The 27,614-nt window shown below is 43.5% G+C and overlaps 1 protein-coding gene across 2 annotated transcripts in view; it reads left to right on the top strand.

Annotated features, from left to right (window-relative positions):
- The first annotated feature begins 3,921 nt into the window (after window positions 1–3,921).
- The window catches only part of AGBL1 (AGBL carboxypeptidase 1), a 265,872-nt gene continuing 242,179 nt past the window's right edge, over window positions 3,922–27,614 (top strand). For both annotated transcript variants that reach the window (XM_039723561.1, XM_039723560.1), the window contains exons 1-4: window positions 3,922–4,090; window positions 23,229–23,292; window positions 24,598–24,744; window positions 25,384–25,515. In XM_039723561.1, coding sequence (XP_039579495.1) covers window positions 4,040–4,090; window positions 23,229–23,292; window positions 24,598–24,744; window positions 25,384–25,515 — 394 coding nt within the window. In that variant the 5' untranslated portion in view covers window positions 3,922–4,039. The remainder of the gene's footprint in view (window positions 4,091–23,228; window positions 23,293–24,597; window positions 24,745–25,383; window positions 25,516–27,614) is intronic.

Below are 27,614 nucleotides of genomic sequence, written 5' to 3'. Positions count from 1 at the left end.
TTCCAAGCTGATTTTGGTATTTGGACTTAATTTAATGTTAATGTTTAAAAAAAAAAAAAAAAGAAAGAGTTTTGCAGTTCCTTGGTATAGACTCTGGACAGGAAATGTGAAGCTTGGCTGTGGCTGGTCACTTTATTCTGCTGGTATTGATTCTTGTGCTGCTTTTGTAGTGTTTAAGACTTCTTCAGGCTAATTTTGATTTAGCCTGTAAATTACTTTCAAATGCGATTCTGCAGGGTTCAGATGGATAAGCATGAATTCTGCTTTTAGAGGTGATGGAATAAGTAGAAAAAGTGCTAATAACAAAGTAAAATGTTGTTTAAATATGTTATATCTCTTTGTATGTTTTTTCCTACTTTTAATAAATATCAAACCAATAACACTATACTTGCAGATACCTGGCAGAGGTCTTCTGTCTTCCTCTCATCAGTTTCCAGATTATGTCATCCAGGAAGGTGTCTGACCTTATATCACTCTAGTGCAATGCTCTATCTGAACAAAAATGCCTGTGGATGAAAGATTACAAATTTTATGGCTGTGCAACATCTCCATGAGGAAAACTTCAGGCTTTCACAGGTAGGGAAACTTTCAGTTTAGTCACAGGAATAAGTTTCTGTGCTTAATGTATTACTTAATGTCAGCTGATCCATGATAATGGTTTCTTCATATGCTCATAAAATGTGAAATAATTGGACTGAGTGCTCTTTTAATGTAGGTGAAACGATCCTGAATTACCTTCCCTTTCCTATGGGCTAAGTGTATGTACACATATTTACAGGAGATCAGATGACATCTCTAGCTTGTTTGTGTGCCTGAGCCCTGGAGCACAAGCAAAGGAAATTACTGGTCTGAGTGTGTGCAGCACCTGCAGAGAGCTCAGAGGTCCTGACTTGTGTTTGTAATCCCCTCTGTCCTCCCCACAAGACCATTGGCACTAGCAGGAAGCTGGAGATAGGAGATTAATTTTCATTTTGTTTAAGGATCACATAATCCTGAGGGCACAGGGGAAACAACAACAACGCCATCAATATAAACTAACAAACTAATCTTCAAACTGAGTTTGCATTGTAATATGAATGGGAGAATCTGAATGCTTTAATTCTGGCATTTAGCTCTGGGCAGATGTCCTAATTCAGTGTTGGGTTGGGGGACCTCCTATTCTTAGAAAGCAACAACATTAGAAATTCAACAAATTCTTGAGGAAATGGCTTGGGAATAATGAATAATTAGAAGTCTCTATGATTTATAGCTTAAAATTTGGTTTCAAAGGGGTTTTGCTGTACACTACACATCAATGAAAACATCACTGTCACTGCTGGGGTCTTTAATGAGAATCTTATTCTTTAATCACTTTTCTCAGTTGTCTCTTTTTTCAAATCAAATGTGAGCTCCAGAGGTTTCTGTGTACAATATTTTAGTTTACTCTCTCAGTACAACCAAGCTAAATACCTCAAAATTTTAAGGAACTTAAGAGATTTTCTCCCACCCCGAAGCTTTGATGTTGAAAGGTGTCCCTTTCCTCTTGGGTTGGTGTATTTGCAGTGAAATTTTTGCAATTATTTCTGAAGCTCACAGAGAGAGGAAGAACCAGACCACTGGTGAGTTAGAGAATCTGCTATAGAATCCCATAAAAAAGGCCAAAGTTGGGTTTTAGACAGGGGATCAGGGCATCCAGGCTGACTGCAGCCACTGCCTGCTTACTTCCATCAGCTCTTGCTGCCTTCTGAAAATCCACACAGCAGGAATGAATAGTTCCACACAGCTCTGCTGACAGGTACAATTGTCACAAGAAAGAGAATGTGAAGACAATGTGGAAGAGCTTCTTTAAACAGCTTCTAATTAGCTCTGAAGTAGTTTTCTGTCACTGTAATAATTTGCAGAAGAGATATGTGTTGGCACTGCTCACAGACCCAGTACCCACCTTCCTCCCACCCAGCACATTTGGGGACACTGCCTGCATTGCCTCTCCCCCCACTTATTTGTGGCCTCTTATCAGGTTTTATTGAATCCTGCAGATGGGAAAGAACCCCAAAGCTGTACTGTGTGTGGCAAAGTTTTGGTAGTGGGAGGATACAGGAGTGAATTCTGTGGGAAGCTGCCAGAAACTTACCCAAAATGGCCAAAAAATTCAGTGTTCTCATGGCTGAACACCAGCTCTATATCTAAAATATGGTATTTCATGATGTGCTAGAGATTAATTTTTTAAATTGAAATAAACCATGCTTTTAAGAAAATTAAAATCTTTAAACCTGAATTTTCATAGGAAAGGAAATTTCTTGTCTTATTCTGCCTAGCTGACTGTAGAGTATCCTGTCCATCAATGAGTGGTCTTCCCAACACTCTCTCTGAAGGGACTGATGTGTCTCCATAGTTATGACAAAGGCATTTTAATCTGTTTCATTTTATAACCTGGTAGTGACATCCTGGGACCCTGCTGGCACACACAGAAACTGAGGAATGTCATGCTTGTGCCATTTGTTCACACATTGCTGGGATGAGCTGGGGAGGATTAGTCTTACCATTTGCATAAAACACTTATCAATGAAGGTTCATCATGTGAAAATAGTCCTTGGCCAAGTCTGGAGCATTTTATTCTTCATTTGACTGCTTCTTAGGAGATTAGGGTTTTATACTGACATCAGCAAAGGAAAGTGTGTGCACACTGACTGTCTGGCATGTCTTTGTGTGGCACTGAGTTCTGTAAACACCTGCCTTGTGCCCAGAGACCCAGGTTCATGTTACTGCTCAAAAAATCCTTAGTTACTCTTTCAAAAGGGATGAATTAAAAAGAACCACATCAGAATAAATTATTCTAGAGGTAAAAGACTGAAATTAGTGTCCCCAAATTGGAAAGACAAGAGTTAACATTTGTATTCTTCATGTCCAGTAATTATCTCAACTGACAGCCTTCTAACCATCCTGGAATGATGTCTCTCAGGACCAAAAATGCCATTCTGGTGTTGAGAAAGCTGAAAAAAATACCTGCTGTGGGACTAATTGACCTTTTCACATTGAAAATATTTTGCTGGGAAATCCTCTTCTAACCCTCTACTCAACTTCTTTATCTGCTCCTTCTTGTTTACCAAGCCCTTTGATATCGCTGGGCTGAAGCTAAAAGTGGACTCCGTGCCCTCCTAGGAATTCAAGCTACAACTACAACCGTACTACAGCGTGTCTTGTGCACCAGGCAGGGGACCAGGCTCCAAGCTGCTGGGCTTATGGGCAGCTATAGGTACGTGTGGATCACCGTGGGGGCCCTTGGAGCAAACTCTCCCCCAAGCCACACCTTGAAGTGTGGCTTTCCACCACCTGTGGAAAGATTCCCCTCTGCGGTCAGTCCCTGCCCCTCTGCGGTCACTCCCAGCCCCGTAGGGCACTGCCTGTGGCCACAGCAGCTGCCACTTGGGACAATCATCGGGCTTGGAAGCCAAAAGCCCTGCCGAGCCTTGCTCCACCTGTCCCTCATGCCGGGTGTATCTTCCGTTCGTTGTCAGCGCTCGTTAAGACCGAGGGCATCTCTCCCGCTCGCTTTGCCTTCTCCGAGTCTCCGGTTTCACTGGAACGGAGTCAAACGGAGACGAGTCCACGCAGGGTCTGGAACGGATCAGCAGGTCAGCTGGGAATGCCTGTCAGGCAGCCAGCGCTGCTCCCTCCCTTCTCCCTGGCTTTCTTTGAGGTTTGTAGCTCTTCTGCTTTCTTGTTGCTATTGCCACCCTCCCCACACTCCCCCTACCACACATCAAGCACCCAGACCTTTCCTGGGCACTTTCCTTAATCCCCGGGATTCTTTATATAGGAATTAATCTTCTCGTCACAGTGGGAGAGCTGGGAGGGAGGGGGTACATTTATCTCTCCTGCTGAGGTCTAGAGTTGCATTGCTGTGATTATTGGTGGTAGCAGTGTGCGTGTGTCTGGGGATCTGTGTTTAGTTCTTCGTTTCTTAAACGACGCAGGGGCAGCAGCAAGGCAAGTTGGCAGCTTGGCTTTCGAGCTGCTTTGTGTCTGCTGCTACAAGGAGGGAGTGTGAGTGGGGAGCAGCATGGCAGAACAAGAAGCCAGTGGCTTGCAAGTCCTTCTTTCCACCCTCCAGGTAAGAACAGCTTGAACTAACAAGAGAGGCGCTTGGGCTTGTTTTCCTCTTTAATTCCCCATCAGTGACCTGTCGGGCTGAGGCTGTTGGTACGAGCTCCTGGCTGGCTTGGCTCTCAAAGCATCAGCGTGCAGGAGCCCTGACCTGCGCCTCCCACCCTGAAAAGCCTTTATGAATTGAAGTTTCACTGCTCAGTGATGAGTGCTGGAAATTACTGCTATGCATCAATCTCAGGGCCTGGCTGAGGGCAGAGGCTGCACTGCTGAGCTCTTGCTGCGTTCAGCAGGGCAGCGGGGAGGTGTGAGGCATGGGCTGCTGTGAAATGAATGGGACCTGACAGCGCTGTCAGTCTGAGCTCAGCGTGTCCGAGGGCTGAGGGGCACCAGCGAACAGATCTGCCTGTGAGGAGCAAGTTCCTCCCTGTCAAATTGTCTGCCCGGGACCCTCAAGCACTCCAGGGAAGGTGACAAAAACTCTTGAGACTGGTGAGGTGCTGGTGTTGGGTGTGCTCCGTGACAGGTCCTGTGGATCAGAGGGAAGTGTCCCAGGCCAGGATCATACTTCATAGACAAGCTTGGCCATGGCATGAAGGAGAGGCATCTCTGGCTCTCTTTTCCCACTGCAAGGATGTGTTCCTCCTGCAGGAGAAGATGCCCAGGTTGTGGCATGAGCTACCCTGTGAAATAGGGAGTGTGTTTTGGGAGGGAACCTGTGCTTTTATAATCCTTGTTTTGTCATGAGGGATGGGTGGGAACTGCTTTGACTAGACAAGCTACTTGCATATAAAGCAGCTTTTAGACAGTCACGGTGAAATGCCACTTGTGTGCACTCCTCAGGTGCCCTGAGCCCTCGTGTGCAGCTGTGCTGGCATGGCCCAGAGCCCTGTGGGGACAGGATTTTCATGTCTGAGGCATCAGCAGCATCCTCTGACTGCTACCTGTGCCATCAAAACCTCACACACTGCAGACTCAGAAAATGAAGGAAAGGGTGTGCAAAAAAGACTGACCCACCTGGGTCAGCCCAAGGATTCATGTGTCCAGCCCTGTGTCTCGTGAGGTGTCTGTGACCAGCCACAAGCATGCAGGGGAGGTTATAAAACCTGATGATAGCAATTGGCATTGAAACTATAGTTGTGGGGGCTGATCAACCCTGATGTATTTATCCAAGCTTATGTAACTGTCAACAACTTTTACTTCTCATTTCAAACACTGGTTTGCCCTCTGTAGCCCCTAGTGTCAGTTCTGCAGGTAAACTGGCATGCTGAAGAAAATGATCCCACTATCCTTTTATGTTTTGGCAGTGTAACTTGTTTGCCCTATGTTGTTACAGCTTATTTTATTCATATTTTGTAGTAGATCATGTTTGTGCTGTATCCAGGCTATAGTCCTCTCCCTCTTTCGACAATTGAGAGCTGAGTGCACATCTGATTTTCTTATGCTCTCTAACATAACAGTCCTGATGCTCTTTGCATAATCTGGAAAAGGAATTGGACAAGACCCAGACCTAAATTGGAACCTACAGTTTAAAATCACAAATGCAGTTAATTGACAAAACTGTATGGAGGTCTCAACTAGAAATTGTTAGGAGGACTGCAGGCATGGTATTGGTAAAACCGCAAGACAGCACAGCATTCAGCCACAGTGCCACAAAATCTCACCTTGGCACAAGACCCTTATTCCCAAAAATTCTATATTCACTTGAAGAACATAAAAATCTTTCTTGTTATATCTGCAATTTGATATGGAGGCTTGAGTGCCAAAGGGCAGAAAGTAACGGGTTGATGACAATTACTTGCTCTGATTCACCTCTTTCCTCTGCCTTCAGCAGAAAAATTACCAGCATAACTTTGTAATATCATTACCTATCTCTGCTAAAAAATAAGGTGATAAAAAAGACCTTTACTTGACACAGTTGGAAAGTATTGGCCTGGGAAATAATAACTTTGGTTGATGTTTGCCTTTGCTGATAAGATCTCTCCACACTTTGTTATTTTCTGCAACAGCTGTCCAAAACATGGTTGCTTTGTTTTTGTGACCTGCTGGACTGTCAGTGCTGGTTCATATTCTTTTATTGGGCATGAAGAACATATCTGCTGCTTACAACAGGCTATTCTGCAGGGTATTACTGGGCATTATCCATTTCTGTTAGCACGTAATATTGCTTTGAATGCAGAAAGCTTTCAGGTGAAGAATGAGGGAACATTCAGCCAGTCTTTATAAACTCAGAATAAAATCATCCTTTCTCCATCAGTCACTCACACAGGACTAAATTTCTACCTCCCTTCCAAGCACAGGTAGAGATTTTTATTCCCAGCTGGAGGAATGTCCAGCCTTGAAACAGGGTCTGTCACCTTCTGCTGAGGGAGGGATCCCCCCCATCTCTTCCTGGCATAGACACTTTCACTCCTAGACTCAATGCCTGGCTTTGGTAAGGGTAGTATCAAGCAGAACAAATCCAGAACACAGTGCACTTTGTAACTGAGCAGTCACGGAAAGAAACACATTTTTTAGTTCTTCAAAACTATTCCCAGTGCTGTGAAGGAGCGTGATCCTCCAAAGACAGCTCAAACCCCTGGAAGTGCAACGTGCTGTGGATGTTCTGCAAAGTGACAAGGTGAATAGCAAAAACTCCTTTCAAAGTGCAGCTGCATTTTGTCACCAAAATGTCACTGCAGGGAAGACGTGACATTTCAGATCTCTAGGTAAAAAGTGCTTCACTGCTTACAATGTGCGGCTTTAAAAATGTGAAATTCAGATTTAAGAAAACCCTCTCCCCGTCTCACAGGTTTTGTGTCAGCATGGCAGAGCCAAGCTCTGAGGATTTTACTGTCATTTCTCATTTTCTTTCGAACTCTGGTACCTTCCCCCTTGCTCCCTCTTCTTGACTCTCCCTCTCCAGTGTGATCCTGCAGTTATCACCTCCTGTCCCTCTGGCCTGGATAGTGTTACCTGTTTCTGTTCCCACCTCTCACTGCATGACATCGAGCTCCTCAGCCCTGAACCAGCCCCACTCTGTCTTTCATACCCAGACAATGCAGTTCCTCAGTCAAGGCTGGGCTGGTTGCCACTCTCACCCTGGCCCCTGACCACGGCGTGGCAGAAGTAAACACCCTCTGCATGTACGGCTTTTGACCAGGCAAAAAAGACTGACATGCCATCTTACAGGCAGCCTCCTCAATGCAAAATCCCAAGTGATTTGGGATTAGATCTCTTGGTTATTTTAATGCTAGGAGGAGGTATCTGGATGTTAGTTAAACACAGCTGGTACTTGCTAAAAAGAGCAATAGAAAACTGGAACCAACATCTTGCCTTGTGACCCAGACTAGTGAATCCCTTGAGACTGTAGAGTATTTTAGTTCCTCCTCCTCGTTGCCCTGGCCTTCATCTCACCCCACTCTCTGATCATTTAGACAAATAAGAAACATTTTTATTTTTCCCTTTCCTTCTCCCTGCTCTCCTCCTCAGTGCCCATGCCTTGGTTAGCCCCGAGAACATCTTATTCCATGGCAGGATACATCGTGTTGCCTGAGGAGTCCCAGATTTCCTCTTGGCTCTCAGTGTAGTTTTCACATGTTTTCCAAAGCCACAGTCCCCGTTCACATATTCTGCAAAGCTGGCAGCCCCTGGGGCCGTTGGCAGATCTTTGGCTCAAACTCTGTCTTGCTCTGTTGGACTTCACAGGTTCCCAAATGCTACGGTTTGACAGGGAAAAGATGCAAATCTTATGTATCAGTGGTGGATGTTTTTGCAGAGGGATTTATCTGTGAATGGCCGCAGTGTCCAGCAGAACAGACACAGGATCTGCTGTTTGCTAACTTGGAGCTCTCAGCTCATTGTGCTGCCCCTTCCGAGCTGTCGTGCTGGCTGGCTGACAAGGCAGAGCTATTGTTATCCTAAGGACAAGTGGGAAGGTATCTGTGCTGCTCCACTGCCAATGAATAGAAATGCATTTTGCAAAATGCTTTTGTCTGCTCTGCATCCTTGCACTTACTCTGTCAGCAAAACTGCTGAGATTCCTGACTTTGAGAGAAATAGATGTAAAAAATTCCAGGAACTGCTCAGGTAGCAGAATGGCCACTAATTTGGGGATGGAGGAGCTCAAAGTTTGGTTCGGTGTTTTTGGGAGGCAGCCTGGCAGGCTGGGTTTAGAGAAATAGCCTTAGAGGGAACAAAAATCAACTCAAAACCAGATGGCCATTTTTATGTGGTTCGTTAACTGAGTTTTACTGTGATTGTTGTACTTAAAGTGAGCAGCAGTGGACTTATTTCTGCTATTCCTTATAAAAACTGTTTTAGCTTTGGAACAGCAGAAGAAGTGCAGTTAGGACAGGGAAACACTTGGCTTGTAGGGTTCAAGGAGAAAGAGTGGGTGCAATCCTGTCATGTCTCTACTGCCAATGCCACTCGGGCTGCATGAGCCTGGTTTTGGATTTAACCATGGAAGAAAAGGCATAATCCTCCATAAACAATCCTATAGAGATAGTGCAGGTTCTGACCTCAGCTTTCAGGATGGCTGCTTTTCCTTCCCACCTCCACTGCCAACTCCTCCCTATCCAAGGAGAACCTGAAGGTAACCCAGAGCTTTTCCCTACAACCCTTGGCTCGCCACCATGGGGCACTGCTAAGCAACAAAGAAGAAAGGAGGCTAACATCCATACATTAATCCCAAATTCCTGCCAGGCCACAGAAGAAACATTGAGGTTTTTTGCTCTTGTGAGCCAGCACAGAGCACTAAAAGCCTTCAGAGGAAGCTGTGACAGCTCTTGGACTCTGCTGAAATCCTTCCACTGACTGAGCTGGGACCAGAATTGCTCTCTGTCCCTGGGCTGGCCACAGCTGTTTCTCTGAGCACACTGCCAGCTCCTCTGCAAATGCCTCCAGATGGGCTATCCAGAATTTTCTGTGGCTGAATTCATGAGCATTGAGGACCTCGGGGTGCAAAATGTACCCAGAGAGTGATTGGAACAGCAGCAGTGGTGGCTGAGCTGAGCACAAGAGTGTCACAATCTGAGCTCAGCAGAACTTTCTGTGTCAGACCAGGAAAGTGCAGTTCTGATCATCTTCTGCTGTCCCTCATTCTTGTCTAGGATAGTTTGTGCTTTGAGGCTGTGTTTTTGACAGCCCTTTCCCCTTCCTGAAGCGACAAAAATGTGACAGGATGGCCATGTTGCTGGGTCAGTTGGGTGCCAGCCGGGAAAAATGGTTTATAAACCTCTGCTTCTGAGTTAATAATGTGTAACATGGAAAATAATCCCACCATGCCTCACATCAGTGGTTGAAAAACTAGGTAATGAGCACTGGAGAAAAAAAACCCAACAAACTGAAGTTCTGGTAACAACACAGTTAAAAAAAGAAAAAAGAGAGAAGCAAATTAATAATTTGTTTTCATGCAGGGCTTGGATCCTGCACAATAAATAATGCACAGAACCACATGGTAAATGATGAGGACAAAATGCTGCATGGAGTGATTTTCCAGGCAACAGGCACTGCTCATCCTGAAGCAGAAGTTTTGTGAAATAAAACAAGTTGTCATGTGGAAATTAAAAAATGCAGTTACTCCAGGGGACCAAATGAAATATCAGGAATGCTTCAAAACTGGTGCTTTTCAGCCATTGAGGGGCTGACTTTATGCTTATGGCCAGGCTGTTTAACTTAGACTATTTGGATGTAATATAATGGTGCATTATGCTATGTCATGCAACTCAATATTGTGTACTTTGGTACTGCATTATAGACAGAAACAAATTAATAGAATAAACCATATTATGGAAGAAGGTATATGGATTTTTTAAAAACTACTTATCTTTCACGTACACTACGCAAATATATTTAAAAAACATCTGTTTATCTATCTCTAAGTTGAGGATAATTATTGGTAGTTATCTAGCCTCCCTAGCTCTTTTGTATGCCTACAGATGTGTTTATACATTACATCAATATTTTTATGACAATGGAAAATTTCCACCCTCTCTTTTTCTCAGGTTTCAATAATTTCCCTCTTTGAAATAGAAGAAGAAATGTTTTCATACAGAGAGGTGTTTGCCTGAATAGGTCTTGCTAGTGTTCCTTTGTGTAGCTTAATCTTATTTTCAGTATATTATGCTGCATTTGTTGTGATGGCTTAGACACATTTTTCTGTTCGGTGCATTGGTCCAGTCCTCTTGGTTTTATCTATAATAGGAAAAAAATGTCTCTAGTAGAAAATGTGTTCATGGGCATTTTGAATTAAAGTTTATTATATTATGTTCAGCAAAGCAGACACAAAAAGTTGCTTGTATTGAAAAACATATGGGCTGATAATGGTTGGCTCCAGCAGTGTCTACTGGCACCAACAGAGATCTCACTGATGTGTGTTAACAGAGAGAAAATAATTTCATACACACACTGGGAATTTAAGAGATGGGGAGGGATTTTTGTGTTGCTTGGTCTGGGATAGCAGGGTTGGAAATTGCTCCTGGAGTTCTTATCACGGACACGCTACCTCTGGGCGATCACTCCTGTTTGTGCCAGGGTAGATAGCACGACTGGTGCCATCATTACTCTTGCAGTGAAATCTGGGGGGATTTAAGCCTCTGGAAGTGCAGGTGAAAGCCCCTCCTTCCTCAGGGCTCCAGGAGCAGTCAGTGGGAATGCAGAATAAGGCAGTGTGTGCTAGCAGCTGCTCATGAGCTGGCTGTCATGCTGGGCAGAGGTGTCCCTTTCCTGTCTGTCAGACTGGTGTGTGCACACCTGGGACCCTCAGGCTCTGAGATCCCAAATCCACACACACCCCACGTGCCCACACGTGCCACTGGGCTCTGCCTGACTCTGGTCTCCTGAATGTGCTGTTCTCACCAGACCAGGACAGAAAATAATTCCCTCCTGCCCTCCCCTGTTCTTTTAATAATCACTTGTCTCACAGACAGTCTATTTGCACCTGTTTGCCCACAGGACCCGATGGGCCCGAGGACAGAGGCGCTGATCCACGGCAGAGCCGCTCTGCGCGCCGGGAATCTCCGCAGGGAAGGATGGGAGCTGTGATTCCCGGGCAAAGCAGGCTGATTTCAGTCCCCAGGGAGCTGGGAGCTCAGAATGCTCCTGGGAACTGGTGAGACATTCTGTGAGAGGGAGTAACAACCTTCTCCAAGGAGACCAGGAGCAGTAGCTCAGCAGCCAGCTTCCCTTCTGCCCTGGACAAAGCCAGGTTTGCTGCAGGAGGTGAGGAGGGAGTGTTAGGGGTAAGGAGTGTGGTAGGTTCTGAATAAATGCACTGTCCAGCCCAGCTGACACTGGTGCCTGCAGTCCTGCAAGCTTTGTGTGCCACAGAGAGCATTAACGTGCTGCTGCTTCAGAAGAGACAGTTTGTTTCAGAAAATACAGCTTAGGATGGCTAAGAAACAAGAACACGAATCTAAATCAATCAAATTATTTCAAATAAGACATTTTGTCCTGCTAAAAATTTGAGTTTATTCCCCTGATTGTTCCATTTTATGAGAAACTGACCTAAATATCTAGGTGGATTCTTTGGGTGGAGATTCAAATCTCCAAGAACTGGATAATTTTTTCCTTTTTATACAGGCAAAACAATTTATCTTAGCACAGTTTTGGGAAGGAAAGTCTAATGCGATGAAGATCACCTCTTAAAATAAGGGAAACTTGGTCATTCTCCTCCAGAAACAGATGGAGACAGAGCTCATTCATATCCATGACTTAGTATTTCCTTTTGATCTGTGTGCTGTTATGACTTTTGTTTTACTGAGTAGGGACCAAACACATCATACAGAAATCAAGGTCTCAGAAATCAAGAATTCATCATTGATTTCATAAGTTCTCTTCTAGAGAGGGCAAAGATAACAGAGTAGAGATTCTTCTGCCTGCAGGCACTACTAAGCTACAAAAAAGAGAATTAGTGTTTTAGACCAATTATTGATTAATAGAATAACATTTGCTTGATAAGAAATTACACAGGCAAAGCTGAATCTCTTTTCCTTTGGGGGTTTAGAGAACAAGGATGGGTTTTTCTTCTCATGGTCTCTTCTAGTGGAAGAACACAGCCTTATTTTCAAAAGGTAGTGTAGGTTGAGGTGGATTTAATGAGAACTGCAAAGCTTTCATGATGATTCTTATTAGAAAATTGAGTAATTCTGACACAGAATTCCTGCGGGAAAAATCACTACTCTACCAAAGAAATCTTGGCTTTTTTCCCCCCCTGCCTTTCAACAAGGGATGCTTTGAAACCAAAACATATGGGTTTTTTTTTCTGACACGGAAACACCACAGCATTGTGTTTTACTGCAATCAACTTCTGAGGAGCCTTTTATGCACATTAATTTTTGGTGTAATTTACAGGCAAAGGCTTTCCCACTGGGTTTAATGGGAATTTGATCCCTGTAGTAAACTGAGACAGACTCTTCTCCCCATGGCCCATCAGCTCAGTGCACTCTCTGGTACCTATTCTTTTCCTTTCAAAGGAGGCAATGATGCTGTATTGATGGATCAAGCAGGAGTGCTGGGCTTTATTTCAGAACTGTTACAAACCCCATCAAACTCATTCAAAGCCTTCTGCTTTCTTCATTTGGACAGTGGATGGAGATAAGGTTCATCTATCAAGTTAGGGCAAAGGGAATCCTAGCTCACATTGCTTCCCAAATCAAAGGGTGGAACAACTCACAGCCTGAGCTGATGACACTCATGCAGCCTGGGTGAAATCAGTGCAGTGCCTGTCATCCTCTGCCATCTTCTGTGGTTTTTATGGGATTCCTGATGAAAGGCCAAAGCAGCAGACCTACAGTGAAGATAAAGCTGGCCCTCCATTTCATTCAGGGTTAACCTGGCATGCAGAAGACTGACAGGGAGAGAAATATCCTCCCATAAACAGTTTACTTGGCATGGTGAATGCCCACCTGTCTCACTTCAAAGGAGGGGAGGAGGGAGAATGGACCACCTGACCTTTCCCTATGATTAAAATGCTGATCTGATGAAGTCAGAGGAACAAACTGAACTGCCTCTTTCAACCCTCAATTCTTCCAGGAATAAACCAGCACCATCCATATGGAAAGAGTTTCTGGAGAGGCTAGGGGAAAGCAGCATTACTGACCTTCTCTTTGGGACAGTCTTCTGCAATTTGAACAGCCTCTGGCTCCATGTTGAAGTTCTGCAAGTGGGGGACAGAGCTGGAGGTGACAAAGGAGAAAGAGAATGTGTGCCTGGCTCTGTTTTCTTTGACAGTTTCTCTTCCCATATGGCTAAGGTCATTTGATCTCCCCATGATGCACAGGGACTTCAAGGGGACAGCTGGATCCAGAGATGCATTAAAACAACTTCTCTTTGAGATGAAAACCATGATTATTAACAGCTTGGTTCAAAAGCTCTCTCAGCAGCAGCTGTACCTCACTGACTGAAAACTCTGGAGGGTTTTTCTAAAAGGTCTGCATGGCTGGGTGATCAAACAGTTGGAAATCTCCCTAGCTGAGAGTCCCCTGCCATGTCCTACAAAGGCTGTGAGCACTATTACACCAACAGGGCTTCTTGGGAACATTCTTAAACAAAACAGGACACAATAACAACTTTTTGGTGTTCTCTCCCTCCTGGCAATGGATGCAGGTATCATAGATCAAATCTCCCGCTGGGTATTCACTGAAGAATATTCACCTTTCTCTGAGAGATCAGCCCACTGTGCCATGGCCATGTTCAGCCCATTCCCATGTGAAAGAGTCTCAGAAGAGGCAGCCCAAGGGGTTTGGTTGGGTGAACTCCACAGGGCATCCTAGCAGAATGTGTAGAGCTGGGTATTTTTAAATATAACTCCTGTCTCTTTTCCTGGAGCAGAAACACAGACACAGGCTCATTCATGGAGCTAATGAAATGCCTTTTAGCTTGACTGACCAAGTCAAGCCAAAATACCTTTTAACTTGACTTAGTTTGCAGGTGCTTCTGAGCTACTGGATGAAGTAACAAGGGTGGGACAAAGCCCCAAACATGCCTGGTTTTGCCATGGTGGCATTGGCTTGCTGCTGTTGGGTGTCCTGCAGGGGGTGCAGACTGAAGATAAAGGAGATAAAAATCTTTGTTACCTTCTGGATGGAAAATGACATACCCCTATCATGCCTCTTAAAAACTTGGCAACCTTTTCAGAGAACTGAGGGCTTTGCTGTTGAGAGATGGCTGTTTAAATCTAGACGGATGGGTCTCAGCAATGCAGTTAAACTGAAGTTCTGCGTTATATTACTGGTAATATTGCTTTAAATCATTAGAATTTCAAAGCACAGTTTGCTATTCATTATGGATGCCGAGTTTCGTTTGTTGTTTGATTTTTCACTTAGACCGGATGGCAAAAATAGGTTCATCATTTTCACTTTCAGGTTCCATCTCTGAAGAAAATAAGCTGTGACTAACAATAGTTATTAGTGGCTTGTCTCTGCTGCCCATACCTCAATCATTGTTATTAAATGTGATTGATTAAAAGCATTTGCATGGCTGTTCCAGAAGGTGCTTTTGGAAGTGGGGTAGATTGACACATAAGGACACTTATCTTGGCAACAGAAAGGACTGGTGTTTTTCTAAACCAGAGTGTACCTTATAGTGATCCTCATCTTCAGCCTGTGTCAGAGTAATATGAAAAAAGTGTGATTGTTTGCACAGTAATACAGAGAAAAGCCTGGACTGAACACAGGCAAGTATTAGGGCAGACTGAAATGAGACCCAGGGATTCTTGGGCTTTGTCATATGTGGTCCAAGCAGGAAGATCCCAGAGAAGGCAAGGAGAGCAGCACCTTCATTATGGATATTTATTTCCATGTGCACATACTCACATTTGCTATAGCATTCAAAAATCTGTGGTTTCATTAAAAAGCAAGTACATCTGGAAAATTTCCAAGATTCTCCAGGCTCATTTGTACTTTGAGAAATGCCATTACTTGTAAAAAGTTTGTCAACTCCCAAATGTGCTTCATCTTTGAAAGACAAAGTGTTCTCTGGACTGACACCCATCAAATCTCACAAAAAAGAAAGAGAGAAACATGTTTCATGTTGCTTTTTCATTGTTGGTGGGGAAAATAAAACCAAAACTGAATGGAGGAAACAGATCCCTCCCTATAAAGTTTGGGTGGCAGTTGTGTTAAATATCTGTAACAGAGTGGCATTTGAATGAAACATTAATATTTTAAATTAGTTCAGTAACAGCAAAAGTAATATAAAATATAGGAATAAATCCAAGAAACAGCAATAAACAGTAGGTGCTGGCATGCATATAGAATTTATTGTACAAGAATGGTTAATGCCTTACAGAAACTTAATAAGAGAGTGTGAAAGGCATATGCTAGGATAATCTTGGCATTAAAATAAAAATAGATTAAAAAGAGCAAAAAGGAGAATAATATAACATTAAATCCAGTCAAAATCTTTAGGTGTCATAGGTAACTTATTGTGAAATAAGAGATAAAACCTGGGAGAATTTATCTGCAGTAGAAATTACAGAAAGAACATTAGAAATATTCAAAAGAAAGTCTAAAAGCCTTTTGCAGAGTGTCACGTGTTTTGATTTATCTCAAAGTTTCCTCATTCTTTTAACAGTTCCAATTTGACAGAAGCAGTTGAGGGTTATATAATAATGTTTTACCACCGTTTCTGCATAATAAAGTAATTGCTCTATTAGAGGAGCATTAGTGAGAGGAACAAGTGACACAAAGGAACTTTGTATCAGGAGGAACTTCTGCACAAGGACAAGCTTTTCTTTGAGAATACTGAGAGAACTTTGGCGTGGAAAAAGAAAGAGAGGAAAAAAGCAGTTTACTTTGCCAACAGTATCCAAGATATTTCACTCTGTCAAGGCATAATTCCTGCAGATATCTGGGTGTGAATATATTTTATTGAAGTGACACATTAATAACGTGGCACTGAGATGAACAACCTTGCTCTGAAGTTAGGGGAAACACCTTTGAGTCTTTTGGACACAGCAGGTAAAACATCCTTTGGAAAAAGATCAGGGCATGGTCTATGTGCTTCCTAATTCCTGTATGGATTTATTAAATGTGGTATCCTCCTTATCCCTTGGCACGAGGATGAATCTCTTTCCAAATAGCTCTGGGACCCACTGGTGGGGAGTAGCTATTTTTTCTCCCAGTCTGGCATCAGTATTCCTTGCAGGGCGTAGATTTTTCTGGTACACTTCTGGGAAGTTGGGAGGAGAAGACTGATCTCAGGAGGGGAAATTTTGAACTCCTCACAAAGAGATGGAAGTAAGTGTGTGATTGAGGGCGAGAGTACTTCTGTGCACACAGTGTTTCTGCTTCATTTTGTTGTAATAGCACTCCTGGCTCTGCCAGCTATCTTCTTAGGTATTGACTAAGCAAATTTCTCACCACAGGGTGATATTTCCCACCAGGAAAATAAGAAATAATCTGATCTTGATGAGGGATGCTATTGGGCAGGTGTTAGCTAATATTTATGTAGAAGTCTGTGATCCTCTGATGCAAGGTGTTGTTAGTGCAATTTATTGCGTTACATTTTTTAAGATTCTTTGGCACAGACGATTTTCACCATGTTATTCACCAAGTTATTTTGCTAGACATCAGCTTAAGCCAAGCTGCTTCATCTCAACACCCTCAGTGTTTTGAAGACATTAGGATGTAAGCTTGGAATTTTCCCTGCCTAGAAGCAGTTCAGTCCTGCAGAGTGTAGCCTGTATCCATTGAGAAGAAGTCCTGGAGCTGAGTGAATAGGAGCAAAGCCCTGTCCATTTGCATGTTAGAAGTTTGCTTTGAGGCACTACTCCTGCTCACCTGGATGAGCTGCCACTCACTGTGAAGTTTGGAATCATAGCACCCAGCCATGGTCTGATGTGTTACTGAAAAAGATGCTGCAGGTTATCACACCCAAGTGCAAACAATGGAGAGAAAAAGAGAGACCTTCAGGTCATTGCAAACCATGAAAAAAGCCACCCACCTGATTGCAGCAGGCCAGAGAGAGAAACATTTTTAATGAGTCTGCTATATTTTCTGATCTAAACCCCATAATTTCTGCTCTGGGCTTGCTGTGTTGTGAAGCATCAGTAGGAAAAGAAATGCCTGGCATTTGGCTCAGTGGGCTGCTTGCCATGCCTCACAGGGGTGGCCAGGGCCAGCGAGAGGGACTTGTCTCCAAGGCTTGGGAGCAGGAGCAAGAGGTTGCCTGGCCACGTGTCCTGTCCCTGGGGGCCCCTTGGCTGCCCCGGGTACAGTTTGAGGGCTACGTGATCCCCCACAGCTGCGGACGCCTTTCTCCCAGGATTAAAGAGGTCACTTAGGACACTCCCAGAGCAGCAAGGTCCTCCTCTCTGAGGCTTTAAATAGCCCCTTCTCCTTCCATGTCTCCTCTGCTCAGGCCTATCTGACTACTCAGGAGAGGAAATGCAGATTTGGGCAAAGAAACGCACATACTCTTTACCACAGAGGATGGTGACTCCTGTGGTGATGCTGAGGATGTTTGGATGGTTATTTTGGGAGCAGGGGCAGCTTGGCCATAATTTCTTGGGATCCTTATAAAGTGGATAATAGTAGTATTGTTAAGAAGGTGCTCCACTTATGCCAAAATTCAGGCTATGATCACTTTAATTGGAATCCTCCCTTACTCTGTGGTTGCCTACTGATATTTCAGAGGTCTTTGAACACCTTTTTCCCCCCTCAGAAATAATGATTTTTAAACCTCCGTGTAATAAATACTGTAGACCTTCCAACAAGAAGAAATCACGCTTTGCTGGCTGAATATTGAGGCTGAGGATGGGAGCATTCAGACAAGAAACTCTCCAGGGTATTTTGCTCTCTTAGTTAAGTGTGAATTTTTAGCTCCTCTTAAATTAGAAAAAGCAATTTACTCTGACAAAGCACAGAACATAAGGCACCAAACCTGGCTTCACAGTTATTGTAAGGCTGGATAGTCAGCTGTGGGAAGGAGATATCCAGCTGGCAAATCCATAATGCCAGTGGTGAGTGGCTGTGCCCAGCAGTTTGGGCTGCTAGGCACCTCTACCTAGCTGGCAGAGGACTCTGATTTAAGCATTAAGAGAGTAATTACAACACGATATTTTCTAGAGGTCTCAGGAGACAGTGAGGACTAATGCTGCTCAGCCTCTAACCTGCTCTTGATTTTAGCCAGTATTAATTTTGCACCAGAATTTCTCTTCAATAGGCTTCAAGCGCAGAGAGTGAGAAATCTGACTTGCAGATGTAAGTCTCATTACACAGGCAGTTGGGCTGCTGACTGCTATTTGTGTGAGCAAATTTATTAAGGGAAAGAGAAGAGAGGAGGATATATTTTGGAGAGGTCAAACCCTGCTTCCGTATTTAGAAACAGGCTATTTTAAAACAAACAAACAAACAAATAAACAAACAAACCATGGAACTGGATATCCTATTCCTTAGTCTCACTAAAAAAGACCCAAACAAACAGGTCTGGAAGTTTTTTAGCCCAGTGAATCAGTACCTTTTCTTTAAAATTAGACCATTTTGTTTTGTTGTTTGTTTGGAAGATTTTTCCTAGGCAGTGACACAGCTTTGTGAGACAATTCAACAGTTAATTTAAAAGACGTATTGGTAGGAACCATGTTATGCATTGTCTTGCAAGAATGACTTCTTTCATTTTGCATTCATTATTTTTGTGATTGGAATAACTGCTTTGTATTTCTTCCCCCAAATAAAATATTTATTAGTAAATCTCGCACCACACAAATTAATGCTGTTTGATTTCTTTTTTCAGCATTAATGCTTAGACTCCCAACAAACCCTCTCAGTCAGTTGTGTGTCTCACTCAGGGAAATACCTGCCTTTGGGCAAAAGACAAAAGCCCAAAAGACTGAGATTATGGGAAGTTTTTGTTTGAAGGCAGTGCTGGAAGGGGAATGGCACTGATGGCTGCTATCCTGCAGGTGAGACACAAAAAATCCCACCTCTGCTGGGTTTCTGAGTCTTGTGGAAAACATCCCCAGAGACCCCCCTGAGGTTACCTGGTACTGTGGCTTAGTGGTGATTTTATAATCTTGTCTTGAGTAAATAACAGCTGGTCTTGGCATGTTCCCAGGAGCAGAACAAGGAGACAGGAGCTGTTCCCTGCTCGACTGTGGGTCAGTGAAATAACCTGAGCTGCCAGTCAGAAATGTTGGGATCGAGCTGTTGTCCTCCAAGCCCAATGTCACCAATTAATCACTTGCTGCCTGTAACCTATCAATGACGATGTGCTGGGGTATTTTTTTATTGCTGGCTTTCTCCATCCTTCTGCTGTTTATCTCTGAGGAGCTTCTGCCAAGCTAACCCCAGTGTTTCAGGGATTAGTTCTCAGAAAAATCTCAGAGAGGAGCTCTCAGCCAGGAGCTGATTAAATGCATCTGAGCTCAGCCCTGTGATACTCCTGGTTGGGTGAGGAAGACAGGATGCTTTGCTGGAGTAAAGCTAAGAAAGATGAGGGGCTCTGACCAAAAAGTACAGCCATGCTTGATATTTAAATTGATGTTTTTGCTACTTTAGCCTTTGTCCAGTCACAAGCTGTGAAAAGCAACTACAGGCTGTTGTTAATAGGTAACAATTTGGCTCTAAGTCCTTTAAGTGAAATCCTGCAGGAGGTCAGTGATTTTATAATCTAATTTAAGCTTCTGGGAACTTTGGTCTTATTCCACCCATACACAACAAATGCATCTTCATTAGTCTGTGTACATGTAGATGCTGTATCTAACATTTGTAAGTGCTGGCAGGAATGGAAAATACTTAGCAAGAGGAATTTTACTTTTCTCGTTTCTTTGGTTATGGTTTGTTCTTAAACCATCAAGCATCTCTTTCAATAAAAATAACTAATGTGTTTATTTTTACTAGAGCAGGGTAAGAAATTTGCATTAAAGAAATTACTCTATTCATCTTTTTTAGATCAGGCACAAGTTGTGATTTTCTCATTTGTACTTACTGTTCAAAAAGATTTACTGAATATTTTTTATGAATGAATATGTTGGCAATTCACCCACAAGGAGTTTGTTATGTGTATTAATTTAAACAATCAATTCTAATGGATTTCAATGTCCAAATATCTTTGATGACTTTGAAAACCTGAAGCTAATTAGTCAAAATCTGAGTTGTTTCTTTTCAAGAGGCAAGTTGTCATCTAGCAAGACAATAGCAACTTTAGGGTGGTTTTTTTTTCTGTGTTGTCTTGCTATTATAAATAGGAGCTGTGCTCTTCTGCAGAAGTCTCTGTTATTCAGTGGTACCACTAAAGTTAGTGGGAAATATGTTAGAATTTGTAATGGGACTGGGGTTTTATCCATTGTTTCAGCCAATACATGAATCATCCAACTCCTTCAATGGTGTGCAGCAGGAAGGGGAACAATGAGGCACCAACACAGAATTTTAGTGTTAAAACATCAAGAGTAAACGCTCAGGTAAAATATTTGGCAATATCACCCAGATTTAATTTTTGCACTTTAAAGGTTGATCTTTCACATTCCCTCAAGTTCTTTGTTTGCCTGAGTCCCTGGATAAAGTGCATGGAAAGTCAGAGGATATCTTATGTCATCACTATTTGTGTTAATGGCTTAGGAACCCACAATCCAATCAGTTAAAATAAACAACCCAGTGTAATAGGAGCATAAATCAATGAAGACTTCATTACTGAAACCTTAATGTGTAATCCATCCACCTACAGAGGAAAGAGATACTGAGAGGCAGCAAGACAAAACCAGAGGACAGCCTGATTTAGGAAACCCTGATATTTAAAAAGGTGTTGAGAACAGTAAGTCTTCCTGGAGTCAGTAAATTTGATGCATACTCATCACTCCTGACAACCTGCCCCTGACTATTAAGTCCCTATGCTGAAAAATGCCAAGAAACTCTTGGGAAGAGAGCTCTGAATGTTCTTTGTTTAGTCTGGGAGACTTGAGCCAGCTCAAATGAACAAAGACATGAATTAGGAAGATTAACATAGGACTAAAATGATATATTTTACCCAAGAGTAATGCTGCTCAGAACTGCTCTGACCCTGCTGCAGACTTTCCTTGCTGTGTAGTCCCTTGAGCCAAGTGGCACAAATCAGGGCTCCTCTCAGGTGAGGGTGGCAATACTTGGTGAAACCAGAGTTACTGGATTTCATTAAAGCCATGTATTCTGTTTGTCTTGGCTCTGAAAGGAGCAGCAATCTTAACACAACAAGCCTTTTAATTTCAACATAGATCATAAAAGGGCTGAACTTTTATGTTCGGTGCTGAGATCTCTGTTAATAACGAAGAGAAACAGCAGGCTCTCTGTCTGGGTGTGAGCTCTGATGTGGGGATGAGACAGGCACTTTGCCTGTGGATTTTAGCTAAGAGCAAAAGCAAGTTGAGCCTTGAGAAAGCCATCAGTGCTCAAGACCCTCTCCACTGGGTCCCCATTTCAGAAGTGATTCTCCAATCTCATCCTCATCTGACTCTTCTTGTTTCCTTCCTTCCCCTTCCCTGATCACATCTTGCTCTTTTCTCTCATTCCCCTGCTGACACCTTTTGTCCCTGTGGCTGAGTTGGAATATATACTGAGCAGGGAATGGTTGGTAGCACTGCTAATTGACCAAAACCAGGATGATGGGAAACCTTGTTTTTCAGAGATTTGGAGTTTGTTTTTGTTAATAATTATGAAAAAAAAAATTTCTAAGAACACACACTAGGTTTAGGATACAGAAGCTAGGGAACATTGGCATTAATGTAGTTATTCCATGCAGAAAATGGCACATACAGTTTGCCAATGCAGAAGGAGATTTGGTTGCAGGGAACTCCCAAGCATCCTGCAGGATTTCTGTGACAGGGGTGGAAATCTGTTTCTCCAGGCTGGCAGTCACCTGCTCTGACTGCAGACTGATCAATTTCCTGCTTCATCCCAGGTCTCACCCAATGCATACCCTCCCCAGCTGTAACAGAGGAGGAGGTATGGGCTGCAGCACCCTAATTAGATACACAATCCTCAGCACCTTGTGATTTTTTCAGGGATCCATTAGGAAAAAGGGGTCCATTTGCATTTATAGTCATTATTACAGATCTGAACTAGACTTTCCCTAATATTCCTTCTAGAGTAACTTTTTGATAGGTGTTACTTCTCTACTCCTTGTCTTAAATATACAGTTGCATAATGATAAATATGTCAGAGAATGGTTGAATCAATTTGGCTGGTAAATTGATCACATATATCTAGAATGGATACCAGGTTAAGTTACAAGGTAGGTTAAGTTTCTGAAGCACTTCAACATTCAGAAATATAGGAGCCATACATTTGTGAGATATTACCTTATTGTCATAATTTAATTGAAAATAAAGTGATTCCATTATAGTTTGTGTGATCCAAAGGTTCTTTGGGACCAGAGCTATTCAAATGCAAGTTTTGTATTATATTAGAAATTTGTATGGTGGTGTATCTGTTCAGAAATAAAGTCATCCATGTCTTAACCCAAATCCCTCTAATTGCAATACAGACCAGTGATTAATTCTTGAATCACAGCAGTGAAATCTGTTTGGAGCAGGATTAAAGAAGGGGTCTAGTGTATCACACAAATGGATGGTAGTTATCATGTGTTTCCTTCTCCTCAAGTGCATTATATCTTATTTCCTCTAGTGCAAAATTTAAAGTGACTCTAAAGCAGAAAGTGTCATGTAAAAGTGTGGTGGTAACTTGGTCTTAAAATTAAATTATATTACTTTAAAAATAAGCTTAGGAATTTTTCTTCTCAAATTCAAGGCTTCCACGTGGTGGTGGCTGCAAAGACAGGAGAATTTTCATGTTGATGGGATTAATATAATTTAAATATGTTGTTCTTCAACTCCAGTAACAAGAGATGCTGTTATGGAAAGCCATCTCACATTTAGCATTTCTATGTGATACAGAATTTCCTCAACTTTGGGGTAGCCAGATCAAACCACAAAAGAGAGTTTTAGTTTAGAATTTAGATGTAATTTCTGCAGAAATTCTACTGTGTATTAAATACTGTGTAGTATGATATGTTAGAGGCTTTTAAAATGTGTCATCAATATGTTTCCACATATTCAGTGTCCAGATGGCACAGAAGTGCTCAGTATCCAAACAAGGATCTCAGTGCCCTTGCACTGCATGATGCACTGCAGCCCTGTGCAGCACAAAGTGTCCTGCTCTGAACTGATCTGTAAATTTGGTGTGTTTCCATTCCAGAGCTCCTGTGACAAGGATGTCATCCTGAACATTCTCAGTGTCCTCACTGACTTGCTGTCTTTGGGTAAGGAAGCAAAGATTTGGGGCAATGGCTGTGGGCTAGGGCAGAAAGGGAGTCCTAAAGTAAGTCTGGGAATTCATACTTGCATTCAAACTTGACCAGGTGTTTGCAAGGTGAAAAAAAATGTAAATTCTATCTATAGATTAGCAGTCCTTACTCCTGTATTTGGAAAACTGAGATTATTCAATGTGTTAAAGAAAAGAAAAAAAAGACTCAGAGAAAGTTTCAATTTTTTCTTTTTTGTTTTGAAGATGCCCATGGGTTGCAAAGTATTTCATAATCCCTGGCAGTCAACCACTGGAAATGTTCACCAGTGCCATTGGAGAGAGGACTGTGAGACAGGGAAAGGAAAGGAACCTGACTATTCAGCATCCAGGGACCCTCTAATGCAGAGAGTTCAGCTTCTCCCCAAAATGCACTTCTGCCTTGGGGCTGCAGGGAATGGATGTCACTTTATGTGCTCAAAGCTGCAAAAAACCATAAGTGTATCGGCAAAAGAACTAAAAAAAATTGTCAAGTTTCTTTTCCTTTCTGCTCCACCACAAAATTATAATCTACTAAACAATTTCCAGCCCAACTAAGCTGCCAGGCTGTGGGGGCTGCATCGGTGAGTGCTGGATCCTCCTGGGTCCCCCATTCCTGGAAGCCCCACCAGAGACATCACCTGTCCATCTGGGCCTCTCTTTTGGAGCCCCGGAGCCCTTTTCCTTAGCTGGGTGCAAGGATGGCCTCCAAGGGGAACAGGGGGTCCTGCTCTTCCCTAGGAACTGAAGGAGCAGCATCCCCCAACCACAGAGCCTGGATCAATGTTTGTTAACACAGTAAGGCTCCCAGGGTTAGAGTGTGGTTTCTTTGGAGACCTACATTTATTTGAAAGCTGTCCCCAAGGCTTCCCTAGGATTCCTTTTCATTTGGCAGAAGCCCAGTGCAGCTTTAGTTCTTTCCCTGTTTAATTTCCAGTATCTAAGAAAAGATCACTGAGCCTTTTGCTGCTTTGAAACCTGTCGGCATCTCGGCTTATTCCTCTCTGCCACATTTCAATGCACACTGAAAAACTTCTGCAGCACGTGGGTTTGGAGAGACAAGGACTGCCGTGGTAACAGGCAGCAGGGCACACAGTTCCACCATCCATGTCCCCAGGCTGGGGACACCAGAGATTCACGGCAAGTTCTGCCAAGCTCGCGCGTTCGGCACTCAAACATTGTCTGAAGGCCGCAGAAGCTCTGTGTGCCCCTTGCAGACTGAGGCTTTGTGACAGCTGTGTCTCAGGGAGGGGATGCTCTGAGCTGTCTCTCCTCTCTTCCCCAGGCACTGGACGGAGGATTCACTACGTGGTCAGCAAAGGGGGCAGCGAGGCTCTGCTGCAGGCCCTGGCCACGGCTGCCCGGACAGAGCCGCCCGAGCACGGCCCCCTCCTGCCCCTGCTGCGCCTGCTGGCCAGGGTGGGACAACGAGGTACTGCCGCGTGCTGGGGGCTTCTGGAGGGGTCAAAGATGAGGATCATCTCACTGCAGCCTTCCAGTAGCTCAAGGGGACAGATATGTTAGTAGGGCCTGTCCTACAGGACAAGGCCCCTTGTCCTGTAGGACAGGCCCTACTAAAATATCTGTCAGGACAGATATTTTACAGGACAGGACAAGGAGTAATGGTTTTAAACCATTACAGGACAAGGAGTAATGGTTTTAAACTGAAAGAGAATAGGTGTAAGGAAGAAATATTTCATTATAAGGATGATGAGACACTGGCACGGGTTGACCAAAGAGGTGGTGGATGCCCCATCCCTGGAAACATTCAGGGTCAGGTTGGACATGGCTCTGAGCATCCTTGTCTGGTGCACCTCATTGTGAGAGGTTTGGACTAGGTGGCCTTTAAAGGTCTTTTTGAATCCAGAATATTCTGTTCCATGTATGATAACTCAAAGTGAACCCATGTTTTTCCATTTTCAGTGAGATTAATATTGGTTTAACTCACTGATACATTCAAATGCCTTTCTTATAAGATTTTGAGTTACAAGGCTTAATAAACACATGTTTAATAGCACCGCTGCAATGACCTGGCCTTGGTAATAGTTTAATTCTCATTTTCTTTTCACAGATAGGAAGTTTGGGCTTAAAGTGCAGAAGGCAGAAGCCACTGATATAATACTGAGCTTGACAAGAAGACACCTGGGCCACCACCTGCACCTCACCCACTGCCTCTGGGTCCTGCGGGTTTGTGCTTCTAATGGTGAGTGCCAGGATTTTCCTCTTTTCTTCTGTGTGACAGCCACCAGGGCTCTTTTTTACTCATTTCAATGCAAAGAAACATTATTCCTGGTAGGGTTAGTGCCTGCATGCACCATTAATATACAGAAAAGCACAAAAGCCAGAACAACCTTAGAAAAAGGTGCTCCTCAAGGGGCCTATGCAGCCTTTACAGTGCATTTCATCTGTGAGCTATGGAAATAAAAGTGCTGTAGTGAAAAATATTCATGGCAAAGATCTCCTATCCTGGAATACAGACAGTCAATTCTTTTGCTCTAAGACTTGGGTACCTTAAGTCTCTATACAGTTGCCATTACCATAACAGCCAAATGTCTCACTATTGTTGATTTTATTGATCCTCAGAGCAGCTCCATGAGGGTGGAGAAGCAGAGGGTGAGAGAAATCTGTTACTTATTCAAGGTCCCCCAGGAAGCAGATATTAGATCCTGGTCTTCTGGTCAGTATCCCCTCAGATGTTCACTCTCCCAGCTTTTCTTGCTTGGCAATGCCCTCATGTTAAATGATTCAAGCAATGGGATTTCCAGTATTCTCTCTTGGGATCATTACAGATTCATACAGGCTTTCTGTGCTATAAAGCACTGAGCTCGTCAGCACAAATTTCCCTTTGCTCACTCTAACCCTTTCCTCTCCTTCCCTACATCCCTCACCCAGCAGATAATTCTTGATGGCCATCCTGTCTGCAGTCTGCTCTGTGCATCCTGAGATTTAACTCTCCTGGCACCCAGCCCTGCAGGTCCCTTCTGCCTGGACAGGAGCTGGCTTCATGCTTTGGGCTTCCTCAGGCAAGCAGCCAAGCCTCAACACTCAACCCCTCTCCCCGTGATAAGCAGTGTTTGAAAGTCTGAGTGTGGCTGAAAATGCAGCCAAAGCCAGAAGATGAAATGTGCCTTTATTTGGGTTTCACAGCTGTGCAGTGACCCTGTGCTGCCTCTCACTCAAAATTATGATTTGCCTACTTCCCTGCTCCCTGCTTCAGTGCACCTGCACTCAGTTCAGCTGCTGTTTCTGCAGAGGTTTTAGGATGCACACTGCAGCCTGCCCTCCTTTCTGTTAATGTCAGACCCCAGAACCCCAGCTCTGCATCTTTGCTGGAGCGTCTCTGTTACTCTCCAGGTATCTCCAGCACTCTCCATTAATAACTTTGAATTTGTAGCTTCTGTGGCCCAGCTGGGAAGCTTCAGAGGGGGTTAGGTGAAAATATCTATGGGTGTGATACCAAACCAGGGAATTACATGTTCCCAGACTTAAAAATTATGGAGTGGAACTTAAAGGAAGCCAAAACCATACAAAACTCTTGAGAGTGCTTATTTATGAAAGCAGTAAAGAAGAGTCCTTGCCTCACCTCATGCCCCTCTCTGGGCTACTCCCTTCACTGCCACCAGATGTTTGTGGCTGCCCACATCCTGCTCTGGAGCAGGATGAGTTCCAGCCGCCTTGTCCACCACCCTGGCTCTAATGAATTGCCAGCCAGTGTGAATGTAGCTGGCAGGCCTTGGAGGCTTTCCATCACAGGACAGCTTGGCAGGGACAGGGGAGGACAGCAGGAGATGATGAGCCCTCTGGCAGCTCTCTGATGACCACTGGGAGATATCTACAAAAAAGCCAAAACCCAGCAGTAGGCAGGCAGCCAGGGCTCCTTCTGGCTGCTGTTGATTACTGATCCTTTCACCTTGGTCGCATCCATTTAATATTTCAGGGCTGTATTTGTTCCTTCATTACACAGAGATACCCTGTCTCATAGTGGGGAGGTCTGGCTAAACACCTATCCTATGCATTAGGTATTGAAACTGATTGCAAAATGTATCTAAAACTGTTCCTAGTGTGTTAAAAGGTGAAGGATTAAAGGGAAAATTGTCCTAGATGAAATTAAACTGCTTTCAGAAGCCCCCCAAACTCACTTCCACTCTGCTGAATAAGAGCACAAAAAGAAAACCCTGCCCTTTAAGCCCCTATCAAATGAACTGTCCTCATTGAGTTGCATGTAGGAAATGTGGGATGAATTTGAGCTCTGTCACTTTTTTTCTGGAAGAAGACCCTTTTAAAGTTATGGTTTATTCTCTG

The sequence above is a fragment of the Passer montanus genome, unplaced genomic scaffold (assembly GCF_014805655.1).
Source record: "Passer montanus isolate IOZ18808 unplaced genomic scaffold, ASM1480565v1 scaffold5, whole genome shotgun sequence".
Classification (NCBI taxonomy): domain Eukaryota; kingdom Metazoa; phylum Chordata; class Aves; order Passeriformes; family Passeridae; genus Passer; species Passer montanus.
This window is presented reverse-complemented; position numbering and strand designations above follow the sequence as displayed.